This window comes from Zootermopsis nevadensis, unplaced genomic scaffold (genome assembly GCF_977971745.1).
Source record: "Zootermopsis nevadensis isolate Lab colony 2312 unplaced genomic scaffold, Znev_1.0 Znev_ptg000022l, whole genome shotgun sequence".
NCBI lineage: Eukaryota > Metazoa > Arthropoda > Insecta > Blattodea > Termopsidae > Zootermopsis > Zootermopsis nevadensis.
This window is the reverse complement of record NW_028259154.1, coordinates 11,423,437-11,439,980: the sequence shown is the minus strand read 5'-3', so window position 1 is coordinate 11,439,980 and position 16,544 is coordinate 11,423,437. Positions and strand designations below refer to the sequence as shown.

At 36.4% G+C, this 16,544-nt stretch overlaps 1 protein-coding gene across 2 annotated transcripts; it reads left to right on the top strand.

Annotated features, from left to right (window-relative positions):
- Positions 1-1,013: 1,013 nt before the first annotated feature.
- On the top strand, positions 1,014-16,229 carry LOC110837743 (copine-8-like). 2 transcript variants are annotated; one of them, XM_087353446.1, is made up of 8 exons: positions 1,014-1,186; positions 1,303-1,588; positions 3,796-4,017; positions 5,174-5,392; positions 5,800-5,932; positions 6,497-6,724; positions 7,234-7,412; positions 10,053-16,229. In XM_087353446.1, exons 1-8 carry the CDS (start codon positions 1,116-1,118, stop codon positions 10,389-10,391), a joined length of 1,677 nt encoding a protein of 558 aa, XP_087209572.1. In that variant the 5' UTR covers positions 1,014-1,115; the 3' UTR covers positions 10,392-16,229. The 2 variants fall into 2 exon arrangements, with proteins under 2 accessions (XP_087209572.1, XP_021935889.1); XM_022080197.2 differs by having other exon boundaries at positions 1,022-1,182.
- The last annotated feature ends 315 nt before the right edge of the window (positions 16,230-16,544 follow it).

The window sequence follows — 16,544 nt, the reverse complement described above, 5'->3', positions numbered from 1 at the left end:
CTCTAACAGCACCCTGAGTGCTATCCACATACAAAGGAAACTATTGAATGTACTTCAGGTTGAGCCCTGTGTAACAATAGTACATATCTACAAATTCCAGGCTTGAAATTAATGTCTTCCAATATGCCTCAAACAATGATGCTTCAGAAGTGTTGTGTAACATCCTGGTGTGTTATGTTGAATTATTGGTTTTTCTGCTCACAACTTTTCACATACTGTTTGTTGTTTACTTGAACATGTTTCAATCAAATGTGGCCATTGTCAGGTACAATTCCCTGCTTCTATGTCATGAACAGAATGTGTGAAAAGTGATGTGCTGAAAAACCAAGAAAGCTTCACTGTATATCACTATTGCTGAATACTTTGTTCCCAAGTGTGACATGATTATTAAAAAATGCCATACAATGTTATCATCAAAATCTGCAATCAATCAATACTCATAAGCGTTAAATATTTTGTAGGAATTGTTGATTATACTAGTCGCCAATGCAAGACTTTTATACCAACAATAACATTATTAAACGAATCAACCAAACAGCAAAGGACCACGTAAGGGCGGAGTTTTACGACAAGAGCGTTACATTGTCCATTGATAGGTTACGCCATTCTTGCATACGAAACGCTTCGCTGCAACTGATAACCCAACTGAGGATATGCTTAAGCTAATGGGATTGGCTTGGCAGAGAGCATTACATCCATACTAGAGTTCATTGCTACTGATGAGAGGATGATCTCATCATATATCATGTCCTTTACTAAAATTTATTGGACGTCTGGAAGTTGACCCCTCAAGAGTTGGGATCACTTAGGATGCAGGCCAATGCGACTTGGGGAGGAGGAACACATTTTGGCATAAAGTCTCCATGACGGGTTATGCAGGACTTCAGGATTACACCATGACAACACACCGCAACAAACTTACTTTATTGGTGCGTTACCAATGTCATATAACCAACATACCCTGCTATCCCATAGTTATTATGGTTTAGTTATTGCAATAGAGATTGGTATTACTGTGAAAACATATACAAATGAGGGAAGACCTGCGCAGTTAACAATGGTGATCAGTGGATAAACAAAATATTGTAGTTTTAGTTATTTAGTAGCAGGAAAATATGTCAGCGTCCTTCAGACCTGGTACGGCTGGTGAATCTACTAGTGAGGTGGAACTTTCCTTGTCGTGTAGGTGAGGCCTCTAAATAAGCGCTTATTTTCAAACATGCTGGACACCTGCTGCACAACTTCAATTTCTTGATTACACGATTGACCACATTGATTTTTAAAAATTTCCTTAATTTACAGAGGACTACAGAGCAAAGACTTATTGTCCAAATCAGATCCCATGTGTGTCACGTATATCCAGCCGTTTGGTGAGTCGAGATGGGTGGAGTTTCATCGTACAGAAGTTATTTATAATGCCCACGATCCAGATTTTGCATCGAAAGTGCAAATGTCTTACCGATTTGAAGAACAGCAGCTTCTAAAGTTTGAATTATATGATGTAGATTCATCTAGTGTGAATCTGGAAGAGCATGATTTTTTGGGTGTAGCAACATGTAGTCTTGGACAAATTATATCAAGTGGAAAGGTATGGTAATCATTGACAAATTGTACAAGGGTCACAAGGCAGATATTTGGTATTTTGTTGATTATTTACATTCTCCAGTTGCAACTGAAAGGTACTTTAAACATGACATGTTTTCTAAAGTAGTGAATCACAGCATCTGTATCCTGCTTTTTAACATTTCTTGAAATCTGTCATTGCAGATTGTTCATCTCTTTTGTCTTCACATCAGGTCTCCTTTGCATGCTGAATACTTTACACATCGTTCTCATAATAACCACACCAGTACTTATCTGGACTTGCCATGTCTACTGGTGCTCACCACAGCAGTTCTTTTCCTTTATCTAGGTTTATGGCAAATCCAGGTGTGACACCCAGGCAATAATGCATGTATACCCACACAATGCAATAGTAAGGGACCAGGCAGCATAGGCACCCCAACAGTCATCTGAGTGTTGATCTGGCTGTGATGTGTTATTGCTGACTGGGAGGTGGAATTTAATCAACCACAAGTCACCAGAAGCCAATGCAGGCTTCATCTGAATAGTGTAAGTGGGGGCCATAGGTGGTTATTCCTATGGTAGGGGTCTAAAGTTGTAGCTCACAGTGGTACAAGACTTGCTGCTAGTTTTGGAATGATATTATAGGAGGGGTAGCTTCTCTGATGTATTTCTTGACATTGGGTTGTGGCAGAGGTGCATCTGTGGGTGTGTTCATTCATGATCTCAACACCTTCACATGCACTAACCACATATTGTATCTATTAGGCTCTCATCTGTCCTACCCAGATACTTAATTCAGCCAATCTGTGATCTTTGACTTTTCAGATGTGTGGGAGACTAAACATCTGACCTTGCATATCACTTGCTTTTTTACGAGCTTATCTGGGTAACACAGTGGTTTATACTGGCAGGGCATTTGTTCAAGAATTAGTTGGTTGTACTTTACCTATGAAGGCCTTGTCTTCTGATATCAGTTTCACAGATTGAACAGTGTGTAAATGGCATAACTCTATGCCATATCCTTTTTATTCATTGGCACAACCAGCAGTGTCATTTTCTCTGTACAGACTCCCCAAGTGCCTTGCAGAGTCACATAGCTATGTATTTACCATGTTATCATCATTGAGATTCTAAGTCAAGTCTTTCAACTTTTCAAGTCTTGGAAGTCTGTTGTATTTTGCTGGAAACCTGGCCAGATAGGTCTACCCAACAACAAGGCTGCTGAGGTGGCTGTTAAATTGCCTGCTTTGCGAGGACCCTGGCTTCCGATAGAGCCCTCAGAGGTGATAATTTACTTTCCTCTATCCTGCTGTTGTATCATTGTGACAATACAAATGAATGGGGCAATAAATTTTGAGTGGTGAAACCATTCATATGGTATGAAATCAATTCCTCCTTTGTTCAATCAAGAAAGATTGATTATTCTGATTCACCTCCAGATTGGTCACACTCACCTAACTGTGCAGTCTGTGGTTGCCCTTACCGTTGCACACATTCTAGGTGAATGTTCACATTATAATGATAATTATGTTATTTTGCATCTTTTCCATCTTTACAGCATGTTGTGTGACATTCTTGAGGATGATCACTTTAACATGATTAATGTGATGTATTTTAAAGTGGAATGGGGTTTGCCGAGGAAATTGGATGGACATGGTTTTATGTAGTTTTAGAGTTTTAGGTGCCTGTGTCTGAAGTTTAGAAGTATTTTACTGCTCTATAGAGCAGCCTTTCCCAGTTTTTAATTATTTAATTTTGTATGTTTTAAATTGTTTTAAAGGACAGGTCTCTGAACAACCCCTTCCTTTTGTTCCCTTGATGCCACACTTTAGTATTCTTTCCTACTAGAATAATGAGGCATATAACTGTCCTGAGACATGATATTATCTACTTCCAGTCTTCTTGAAAAGTTCATATTTTCTTATAGTTAAAGTGCTGCACTTTGTCATTGGAAACTGAACCACGCACATGGCATACTCATCACCCTGATGATGGAGGCAGCAAGGGGCCTCTCAAACGTTGGTAAACTTCTACCAGACTACATAGCACTACAACTCAGAAGGCAGCCATCTTCAGATTCATGGCTATGAAAACCTCAAATCCTACTAAGTCTTCTTAGGTGTTTAGCCACTTTAGCATGAAACTTATGTTGACTGTTTCACCTCTGATGATGGAGGCAGAGACAGTTTTGTGCTATCTGTAATGGTTTCCAATGTCTGTCTGTTCCAGGTTCAACTCCCATTGTCACAGAGAGGACTTGTAACCAGTGGAGATCAATATGGTCACATGATAATTGTTGCTGAGGAGTTAGCAGCACTTAAAGATGAAGTCATCATGCAGTTTAGTGGTACAAAATTGGATAAGAAGGATTTCTTTGGGAAGTCAGATCCATTTTTGGTGTTCCACAAGTCAATGGAATCTGGAGATTACATTGTGGTGCATAAAACAGAGGTAATTGTTACAGTGTTAAAATTAGTATAGGTATGTCTGTGTTGAAGAAAAATTTATATATAAGAAAGAAGAAATATATTACGAAGTACTAAACTCTGGGGCTAATCTATAATATGGGTTCACAATTCACAGCCCACATATTTTTTTTATAATATTGTGTCACACTGGATGATGAAAGACAGAAGCTAACATAACCTTGATTAATCAAAACTAACCTAACCTAATGCACATTTAGAGGAATTGTATCAATTTTGCCCCATGAAGTATTTTTCTTGTGCATTTTAAAACAATTGTGGGTGCTTTGGAGAGATGCATGTAATTCAGAATAGTGAGAATAAGTATGATGTTGAAAGATTAATGAATCAAAAGCAATGTCAGATATCTCAATAATTGTTGATTTTGTTCAAGAAAATTATTAATGTGTGGACCTGTTAGTAGCATTTTTAATAAAATTCTATGAAGATATCATAGTTTTCCCTCATTTGTACCCAGTGGCCGACAAGTCGTAAGTATGAATGTGACTATGTCTTGAAAGGTTGAAAACCCCTGATCTGGAACAACGTTGTAAGATGAAGGCTGCCTTGGTAAAGATAGCAATAAAAAAGGTATGGCAAGAACCCAGAATCTTTAAATGATCTATAACATGGATAACAAGATAGACCTTTAAAATAGTGAAAGAGCTAAAGAAAACTGAAGAGAATAATTGATATATTAACTCAATACCTAATGATGACTGACTCCAGGACTTCAAAACTCTATGGGCAAGTACTTTTGACAAAAGTACAAAATTAATTGTTTCCAATGAATATATAGATCCTATTACAAAGGATGAACTTCAAGATGCATTGAAATATTATAAAAGTAAAAAAAGTATTTGGTTCAGATAGTATGGGGTTCACTGGTGGGCATTGTAATTACATTGAACCTTAGGCTTCTACAGCAAGAAGGAATTTCTTGATCAGAAGAAAGATCTTGCACTGTGGAATTAAGGTGTCTGCCCACAAAACATTATTCTGATTGGATTGTGGCTGTTGTAGTGGCATCTTCTCAGTTGGTTCCCTTAACTTTGCTGCATGTGTGGACCACAGTATGTCATTTCTATGAACTCTGTAGCAAATATGTAGGAATGTAACAAACTCTTTATTTCTTCCTACAGGTTGTGAAGTACACACTGAATCCTAAGTGGCAGAAGTTCTCAATTCCTGTTCGAACTCTGTGTAATGGTGACTTTGACCGAAATATTAAAGTGGTATGTTATGACTGGAACATGAGTGGGAATCACAGTCTCATTGGAGAGTTTTTTGTTACTCTGCGACAGCTGTCTGAAGGACCTTCAGTGTCCAATATCTTCAAGTGTATACATCCAGAAAAGCAGGTTTGTGTATGATTATGATTTGTAACAGAACTTAATTTTCAAAATTTATGGAAAAATCTTTTGATGGAGGGGTATTTCACAAGACTTATGTTAAGGATGTCAGTTCCCGACCTCTGGCAAATGTAGTAATTTATGAAAGTGAGGAATGGCAGCACCCCATCGTAAATCAGTGTGAACCATAAAATATATCATCATGAGGGGCCATAGAGTCAACTTCATAGGTTCCTCTGCATCAGAAATTGACTTCTTCACCACTGTTAAGGCAGGCATAGGCATGAAGGTTGAATAGACAGCATTTGGGATTAACAGCAACATGTTGAAAATCCTGTATTTTGTTCCATCCAGCCATTCTATGAGGGTAACAGCTCAATTTTCTACTTCATGCAACTCAAAGTATGTGTTTGCAGAAGAAGAAGTCTTCATACACACACTCTGGTCTGATCAACTTGGATTCATTTGAAGTGCGGCAGATTTTCTCATTCATGGACTACATGAAGGGAGGAACCCAGCTGCACTGCTCCATAGCGATTGATTTCACAGGTACAAATTACTTGATTAAGAGGATGTGTGGCAGTTGGCAGCACAAAGACCTCCAACTATTTTCTGTTTAGGTATTTGTAATGTGGGCTTTGAATATTTAATATTTATGTATGTGGAGAAAGTATAAGTAATGGAAGTGTGCACATATGCTATAGTAACTTAAAACGGGTTAGGAACTGTGAACTAAGCCATTAATAAACTATCTGGTCAAGGTAGTAGTTAACTGATTAGTAAGTAGATAACTGAACCATTCCGTCAGCATGTATAAGGAAAAATAGCATGTCCAAATGATGTCATTCCATTACCAGTTACTATTTACATATAACTATAACAATATAGTTCAAAATAAATTCTGAAAGTTGATAGAATAAAGTTGGCTTAGTTTTGACAAATGTTTAAAAGGAATTTTTAATTTATGTCCACAACTGCTGAGAATTGGACTTACATTAATTTTACTTTTCTTACTGGAGATTATCTCAGGTATGAGGTCTTGAAGTTCAGGCATGAAGTCGCCAAACATTCTGTATAACTGTGGAAGTGTCCTGAGAGGTACAATTATCACAGGTTCAAACGGCGACCCTGCCTCACCACAATCTCTGCACTACATAAGTATTGTGCCAAATGCCTATGAGCAGGCTATCTCATCTGTTGGGGGCATCATCCAGGATTATGATTCAGACAAGCTATTCCCTGTACTTGGGTTTGGAGCTCGACTGCCACCAGACGGGAGGGTGTCACACGAATTCTTCGTCAATATGAATCCGAGTAACCCATACTGCAATGGGATCACAGGTACAGTGTAGCCAACTACACCCACCGTGAAGCATCTGAATTTTAAATTACTGAAGAAATTGTCTAGTGTTTCTCTCTGGTTTCTATCATTAATTATCTAACAATTTAAACTGAACAATCCACTGTTAATACCAAATCCATTGGACATGATCTTGAGACTGTGTGGTGTACTGAAACTTATTTTTTTCACATTTGAGATCAGTGGCATGTTGTCATTTATTTTGTTGGGTCTGCGGCACATGCTGGTGAACCAAGGATCATGGTTGTGTAACTGTTACATCTGGTGTGGACAAAATTTCACAAGACCAGGTCATAGAAGTATAACCACTATATCTAGCGTGAAATAATTACACCAGAATGAAGTAAGTTAGGTTAGTTTTAACCTTTGGCATTTGAGTTATTACAGTCAATCAGTGAGTCAAGAAAGGTGGCAGACACTCACAACTGAATTATAGTCTCTTGTATGAGACACACAGGTATACCAACTTTTCTATGTGTGATGCTGTTAGGAGTGCTAGAAGCTTACCGGAACTGCATACGTCAGGTGCAGCTGTATGGACCCACTAACTTCTCTCCTGTTATAAACCATGTGGCTCGCTTTGCCAGCACATACCGAGATGGCTCCAGCTACTTCATTCTGCTGATCCTTACTGATGGTGTCATCACTGACATGCCACAGACTATACAGGTAATTCATGCTATGTCAGTGCAGTGTTGTGTACGGGATGCAGCCCTGTAGATTTTCTGTGTGTGAAGATTAAAGTACCCACTGAGAGTCTTGTATAAAATGCACAGTTTTCATACTCTCTTCTAATAAAACATTGAGTTTTGATTGAAATTATGTCATTAGAAATGTACGGAGCTGTAAAATACGTTTTACAAACATTTGCAAGTTGTGCTTTAATTTTTATGCCATATCATGATCAGTTGGTTTCCTCATATTGATACTTCATGTTTTGTTTATAAATTTGTGAATTCAACAATGAGAATATAGAGTAAGCACACTAGCCCACATCACCCAGAAATATTCAGTTACTAAGAATATAGATTTATACTTAAAAAACATTGTTTATTAACATTTTGCCTTGGGTCATGTAGAAATCTATAATTTCTATTCCATAAGTTGTTGATGGAATACGTTGTTCAACATTTCCATACATTGCTTTGTCAAGATGTGTGTTTCAGCTGTGTCTCACTGGGTTGGCATTGACATTGACATTTATTAATATTTTCTGTAGAAATTCAGGAAATGTCAGCAAGATGGAGGATACAGTGCCTTCAGTTTTAGAAACACTCTCATGATTTTGTCATTCTATCTACAAAGTTTTCTAATAGTGTGAAATTAGCTGAAACTTTGTTAAACAGAAAGGGAACAGTTCGTGGCACTATGAGAGCTAACAGCTATTCCACATGCTCCAGAAAAAGAAGCCATAAGCTTGAGAAAAGGGCAGTCATGCTTCCAGATAAATGACTAAATAATGGATCAAGTGCGGAAAGATAAAAGACTTCTGCAAATAATAAGCATGATTCATGACATAAACGGTTAATACAGAAGGGGGTGGGGGGAAAGCATACAGAAAAATAATCTGGAAATAAAGAAACCCTGTTGTGTTATCTGATATAAGTACATGAACTGTGTAGACAGGGCAGGTCAGTATTCAGTTGCAAAGACTGTGAAGTGATCAAAAAGTTGGTACTGTATCATGTAAACTGTACACATTTCAACATACTTTCTATGTGTTCATTTGACTGCATGTTTGCCTATGTTGCACACATTCGAGGATCTATTTTCAGTGAGGTGATTTTTATTCACCATGCCTGTAATGGTTTTGGAGGCTCTAAAATTTAATGTGTTTTTGTAACTCTTATATTTATTTTATTTCTTCCTTTATTCACATTCAAGAATGAGTTGGTTTTTCAATATGAAAGGTTGAAGATAAAGAGTTTCCCTTCTAGTCATCTGCAAGATGGGTCCAAAATTTCAGGAAGAAACAAAGTCAGACAGAGACATGTGACAACATATATTAGTTGTAAGGAAAATTTGGCTTTTGAAGAAACAGTTGAATTTGCCAAATTATTTCAGTAATCCAAAATCATTTCTTCATTCTCAGATGTGAATAAAGAAGAAAGAAAACAAATAAATGCATAGCTAAAAATTAAATTAAATTTTATGGTGAATAAACCATATCTACCGCCAATATTTCGAGAGCAATCTCTGCTCTGGAAATGTTGGCGGTAGATATGGTTTATTCACCATTCAGCCACATGACGTGGCCTGTAACCCAAGAGTCTTTCATCAACATAAGGGTGCTTACTTTAATGAGACTTATGAAACAATAGTGAAGAAAGTGGAAAATAAAATTGTGCATTACAAAGAAACAGTTGATTGTCAACACCTGATATGTTAGCAAGGAAGTCAGAGGTGGGACCACTGGCATACTGCAAAACCATAGTTGAGTTGGATGTTTTATTGGACTGGGTTCCCTTCTCAGTGAAGAACTACTAGACCCCCAACAAGCACTTTTCTCAATAGAGGGCTAAAGAACATTACATTGAACTTCAAAATATACTAAGAATATAGTCAAGAGCTATACATGTAAATGCTTGTAAAATATTTTGGAACTGGGGCATTTGTTTACAGGTACACACCATTTTGTAGTATTTTGAGCCTCTTTGGCGATTTTCAGAAACTCTTATTATATTGTGATATAAAAGTAATTAGTTTTGCTGCTTTGTCAATAGATGTTGGTATGTCTAGAAGTTTGTATGGTAAGTGATTCTTCTGTGATTGAGCCAGTTTCTGTTAAGTATTTGGATTATAAAATTTTTTAAATGTCATTTGTATATTTGAGTATTTCATTATACTGGGCACAATGCTGGCAGACATCCAGTCCTGAAAACACTGCCTCTTATTGAAACAAAGTTTCAACAAAATTGTAGCAGGTTACCTATGAGAATGTAGACTGGATTGATCTGACTCAGGACGGGGATCATTGGTCGGCTAATGTAAACATGACTGTCTACTTCACATGAAGTTAGGTTGTATGAGCTTATGAAGAATGTACCTTGTTCAAATCTTTGCTGAGGTACTTGTTGTCCTGGGTGTACTTGTCAATAGTTTTCATCAGGTCTTCTGAGTTTTTAATTTTTCCCAAGCTCATATTTATGCTATGTGGATTTTCAACTCCTTCCATTATTTCCAGGTTACTACCTATGATCACATTCTACAATCTCATTTGATTCAAGTAATTAGCAGTTGATACAGAATCATTAAATAGCCAACAACTGAAAACACATTTTTTAATGACACCTGTCTTCTTTCTCACAGGCCATAGTGTCAGCCTCTGTGCTGCCCATGTCCATCATCATCGTGGGGATTGGAAATGCTGACTTCGGTGCCATGGAAATTCTGGATGCAGACACTGTGGCTTTGACGGCAGGTGGTGTACGTGCTGCCCGTGACATTGTGCAGTTTGTTCCATTCAACAAATTTGCAACCATGGGAGATCCTCGCATGGCTAGAATAAGGTTAGCACGAGAGGTGCTGGCAGAAATACCCACTCAATTCATTGGCTACATGAAAACAAACAATATTACACCCAAACCACCACAACAGAATGTATCTGTCCTGCCACCTGACCCTGAACTCATTCAGACAACCATTTAAATTTCTCAGGTCTCTGCTTCATGTTACATGGTTCAGTTTCAGAAGGTGATTACATCGTGCTTAATGTTAATATGTGCTTATCTAAATGTTTGGCTAATTTTCAACATGATTATGAAAATAATACTTGTTTATTACAAGGTACAATAGTAGTCATAGAATTTCCTTATTATATGATGCAATGGAATAAGTAAATTATGTGTAAATTTTTGTGATTCCATTCATTCACAATTTAAGTCACATTTAACAGTTTAAAAGTGCTAAACGGTACATCTGACTTGTTCTTTATAACTTTTCTAGTGGCAGCTGACTTTGTATCTTCAAATGTAGGACTCTATTCAGGATTCAAGGCTAGCTTTAGAACATGAAATACTTAATCAACGCACGAGTAGGTGCGTTTCTAATCTGTGATATTACTAATGAAGCTTTTGATTTTTACACACATGAATTGGATCCACCTTATGTGCATGGTACTGTGTTATTTGTTTGGTCTAAGCTGTGAACTGATTATGTAAAATTTACATTTTAGATTTTATAGTCTTAGGTTTGATGCATCTCAGGAACATCAGCCAGTTTGGCTACAAGCACCGTGGTAAAACATTTGTGTAATCCTTTGAAGCCGAAACTCGTCTAAATAATATTTAACAATTCAATCCATACCTCAAAAAACACAGAACAATTTTTACTTACAAGGAGCTATTTAAGTAAATAATCCTCATTTATGGTGATAATCATATGAAACCCAGAAGTACAAAATCCAGAGTAACTGGTTGTTAAAGCATGCGATACATACAGTGACACCTGGACTTCAAAGGGTTAGTATGGGTGCAAATGATATTAAAGTATTGGCTTTTATTTCTGCTTTTGATGAGCAATTTATGTTAAATGACTCTAATCTCAAATCTTTGCATGTGTTAGAAGGTAATGCTGATAGTGTTCCGAGAAATCCAGTATGCTGCAACAGTAGATGCAAACACTGCGTTGTCTTTTATTCTGGCTGTAAACAGTTTGTACTTCATCTCTGCAGGTTCTTCATATCTGACTGAACTCAGCATGTGTTTACAGATAAGTGATTCAACATTATCTTGCTGAATGTCATAGCCAAGTTGTTAGAACTTGTGCTTCTTACCCTCTGTAGGTAGCCCTGTATTTAAATCCTGAGCCAGAATCGACTTTCGTGACTGACATTTATTGAGTTTTTCCTTTGCTGGGATTTTACCTGAAGATAGACCATGATTTCTTTCTTCCACCTTCATTCCAGCACATCATTCAATAATTGCCCTGTCAGAGAAGCTGCATATCCAGTGCAGTTGATGAGGCATTGTTTAATTTATGAATGTCAGACAACATTAGTTTGGTAAAATCAAACTACTAACAACACATTCAAGGTTATGAGAGTTACACTTGACAACCAGTTTTCATTAAGGACTACTGGTTGGTTACTATACTCTAGTCTTCAGAGGTCATGAAATGTGGCCAATTTCTGCGTTACTGAAATTTCTTCATTTAAAAATAATGACAATATGTCAGGCTGATTGAGTTCAGATTATGACATGTTGTGGAAGCTCGGAACGGGATTAGAATACCAATACTTCGGTGATTTATATTTTACATTGGTGTGGTTGTAATTTTACAAAGGAAGAATGATTTTTACAGCAATTAATCCTGGAAAGTGAAAAATATTTAGAATGACAGGCTTTGTGATAGCAGGAGATACAGGCCGACATATGACAATGAATTCTGCTTAATATATCATAAAGGGAAGTGGAGAGTATCTGACACAAGTTGTTCTTGCACAGTTATTAAAAATCTTACACCAGGTCAGTAAGTGCAAGCAGGAAGTGCATCAAAACTTCTGCATTGAAAGTTACAATAAGAACTTGTAAATTACTTGTTTGACTTTATTAGGGTATGAGGTAAGTTATCTATTCTGAAAATTTTTATGCGTCTGTCTTTATTCATGTTTCTCTATTTAACAGAATATCATTACTGTTCTCTAAGTTCCAATGGTAGCAAAAGCTAAAATGTGACCTTGGGGAAGAGTTTATGTTATAGTTGCATCATACAAAGGCTCACAAGAAATTAATAAACTGCAGATTAATTGCTGCTAATCCAAAATAAACTTTTGCAAGTAGATGCCAACAGTCGGACATGTTACCGATGTTCTGTGTTGCCATATTGAAGTATGTTAATAAAAGTAAGAAGCTTTTCACTTTTCTGAATTTTTATACCTCAGACTCTACTGAGATTTTAACATAATAAAAGTTGCACAAACATAAGCACTCTATTCATAAATCTTTAACATTTTTTGTTGTTGTATCTTAATTATTAATATATGGCTGCTTCAACATGCTTTTTTCTTCTTCGAAACTGTAATGCAGTATCTTAGTTATTAATATATTGCTGTATTAACAGAAGGAAGTACAGAAACGCAAGAGTATAGAATTATATGTGTCCATGTCAAAGTATTCTAGATATTTCAATTTACCATACCTTTAATGTGTTTTATGCTGTATTTGGATCTTTGAAAGATCAACCTGGTAAGGGTATGTGCATTTGTAACTTACAAGTCAGCTCTTAGATTGCATTAATGTACATGATCTGAAACATCAGTTTGTCCCATTGTTTCTGACAAGGGTCACTGTATTAATCTGTTTTTTGCTGTGGTTCTTGCATCTTGTGTGCAGAGAAATTTGTGTTCATTTGTGTATAGCTTTAACACTGTGAATGGGGGATACCATTTTTACCTGAATCTAAGGCAGCCATATTCATAAAAGAAAAAAAAATCCAACAGGATTATACATTTATATATTCCCCTTGCCAATTCCATATCTTGCAGCAGCTAAATACTTGTTTATTTTAGTTTTCAAACATTACTTTAAAATTTGTGATGTAGATTTGTAGTAAGTGGTTTTCTTATGGTTATGATCCACATTATTATGTTTACAGCTGCAGCATACATTTGCTACAAAGTTGCCATGACTCTCTTACGGAAGACAGCTATTCAGCAATTAAACTGAATTTTAATTAATGCAGTTCATTACTCTCATTGTTGTGCTAGAGTTCATTCTCAACAATATTTTGCTCATATTTAATTTCAAAATCTCTTCAGTTTGAGGTATTTTCCATCTTAACCACTATATTAATGTTTATTGTATGAGTATAGTGTATTTAAACCCCCAAACAGAGGGACTGCTGGCAACAGCTGCCGATTCCACATCTACGATCGTGTCTTTCTGATGGCAGGAAGTGATGCATGGTTTGTAAAGGTTACTGCATGAATTAGGGAAGACAACTGATGAAAATAATAAACCTCTGCAATGTGCTGTCTGGTTCTCTGTGTCAAGTTTGCATAGAAGTAACACTGTATGTCATGCTGTCTTCAGCAAGACCAGTGTTTGCGTCCATCCCATCTCTTTCAGTACAGTAATTACTTTTGCCTTCATTCTTGCACATCACTTCTTTAAATTAACTTAGATGTTTATTTCTCTTTAACAAAAATCACTTTCTAATCACATTCACATTTCTTCATGTGCCAAGATGGGAATACACATCTTTATGCGATAAAACTGTATTTCCTTCGCCTTTCCTTAAAGTTTTTATAAAGTTATATATTTATACCTCCCTTGATTGAACCAGTGTCGTTACTGGAAACACTAGAGTTCTTCAGAAATACATAATGTAACAGCATGCCTCCTAGTTTGAAGTTAAATCAATAGAACAAAAAATTTTGCAGTACTTTTTTATGTGAAAAATGGTGCTTACAGAAATCACTCTTTTACAAAATTTGTGAGATTCTTTCCCTCTGTCTTTTGCTCAAAGTCTTTTACTTTGTATTTGGAGAATAGTTTAATTATGATGAAACTAGTATTTGTAGTGCATGGGAAAGAAGTCAGCACAGTATGTGTTGTTTTTTGAATGTAACAGAACATGCTCTGTATTGTTGTGTTTGCCCTTTTACAAACTTTCACACATTTCTAATTTTAAGGAATGACAAATGTAGGTTGCAGTGGGTCATTGTTTCCAGCACCATGATATGTCATTGCCCTCACTAAACTTTGCTCATAATAAATTCTAGATGTGCTCATTTCTTACAGTGTTCAGTAACATGTTCTCTTTGATCAGCAGTCATTCTAAAATCCATTATTTTCATCCACATGGTGATTGCGAAAGCTCAGTAAAAGATTGCACAGCTGAGTGAACTGAATTTCATCCTTTGTTCTTTGTCATTTATATATATAAAAAAAGGATTCTTCTGGTGATACACAATGGTGTGTTATGCTGACACCTTTTCAACTAATTCCATGAAACATGGTCATTCCTGTATTTAGTCTTTAGGCACTTTTGTTTTTCCTATAGGAACTCCCATTAGAAGAAACTGATCAGGTGATCTTGCTGGCCAATTTATGCCTCCATTGCTGGGCATTCCAATTGTACAGTACTTGTACATTTACAGTTGCTGTCATTTTGTTGTCATATTTATTTAAAGTGAGGCTTGAATCTAAAATCACACATCAGACAGTTACTTGTAATGGATGTAAAGGTTGTCCGATTCTCACTGGGATTTTTCATGGCTGACACTGTGTAGCTTTGTTTATTCATCTAACCATGAAGATGACAGTGTGATTCATTGCTGTATTAGATAGAAGGTTAACTCATTGTTATTATCAGCAAGTTCCAGTAAACTGAGTGAAAAATTCTGTTCTGACTTATAAGTATGTTGCTATTCCTGGACTAATTGAATTTTAGTCAGTCACTAAAAATCCTTGTTCTGTTGATTTTGATGAACTCTTTAATGTACTTTTTTCCCAACTTGTTCCATGTTTCTCAGAGCAGATATGGTCTACCAGACCATTGTTCATCTGCCACAGTGCCATTTTCATGGAATCTGGACGTGTATCATTTAATAACATGTCTTGATGAAGCATTATGAATTGGCAACATTCTTTGCAAGCTCTTTGAGAAGCAGTTATGGACGATCTGTCTTTTAAGTACAGTTCCACTATAGCAGATTCTTTAATTGTCCATCTTTCCATATCTTCAAACTCAGAAGACTACATTATTATCTGAAGGCAACTTGACAGTAATATATGTTAGAGTTCCAAAGTTATTGGAAGTAAAATAATTTGAGCAGAACAGAACTGTACTAAATTTGTGGTAACTTTTGCATTGCGTAACAAAGACCTTACTACTTCGCTAGTAATGGATCAATTCTGTGTTCTTTCCCAGTGCTGCTGCATATTTCATAATGAAATGTGGTAATTAGGCTGTCCAGTAAAAATATTGGCAGATCTGCTAGATCTGGAACAAACGAAATATGTATGTCAGTTTAGTTCAAATTATAGTTTTGTTTCTATTTTTGTACTGTAAGTTGGAGCCAGTGGATGATAACTGGGTTTATTTGTTTTATTGCCAGCATTTCTTAGGACCAAGTTTGTAGTCAGTCTGACAACAGATGACCATAGCCAGGGACATGAGCTGTCATGATCGGAAACAGAGTAAGCACAGAATTTTCATAAGAATCTTGTAAAGAACTGATTATGATTTTAGGCCATTAATTCGTTAATTCAAAACATATGATAGGGGTTTATTTCAGATGCCTGCCCCTCACATGGCTTCATCTGTTACATTTTGTCATGTGCTCAGAAAGGGATCCATATGATCATCTTAGCAATAAGTTGTAAGATGCTGCAGACTTGGTCACATTCCTAGTGTAACTGTATGCCAGCCATGTGGTGGGTGGCTTGTGGTTGCAGTCTCTTGTTAAGATGTTCAATATTCTATATTATATCCTTACATATATTTAATAAAATACTTTATATGTATTTTCATGACATGAAATGTACTGTTGTTAGTATTGAGCTTGTGAACTTCCTTTCCCATCACAAACTTCCTGCGGATATTATGAAACTTCTTGTGTAAATAATTTTGTAAATTTTGTGCAAAATATCTTAATTTTGTCACCTCTTTAACTTTAAGCATTTATTTTGTCAGGCTGTAGAACATAGCCTTTTATCCTGAGAGAATATAGATTTGAAATATTTGAAAGAAGACTGCTCAAAAACTATGTAGGCCTAAAATGAGTGAAGTGCCATATGTACCTGATGTTATTTATACAGGCCATCTAGTATGGTCACAGTAGTGAAGTGCAAGATG

Excerpts from the sequence above, each read along its gene's own strand:
- LOC110837743 (XM_087353446.1), top strand. The coding sequence starts at position 1,116 with ATGTCAGCGTCCTTCAGACCTGGTACGGCTGGTGAATCTACTAGTGAG. Across the intron at positions 1,187-1,302 it reads GAACTTTCCTTGTCGTGTAG|AGGACTACAGAGCAAAGACT; the intron begins GTGAGGCCTCTA and ends CTTAATTTACAG. Across the intron at positions 6,725-7,233 it reads ATACTGCAATGGGATCACAG|GAGTGCTAGAAGCTTACCGG; the intron begins GTACAGTGTAGC and ends TGATGCTGTTAG.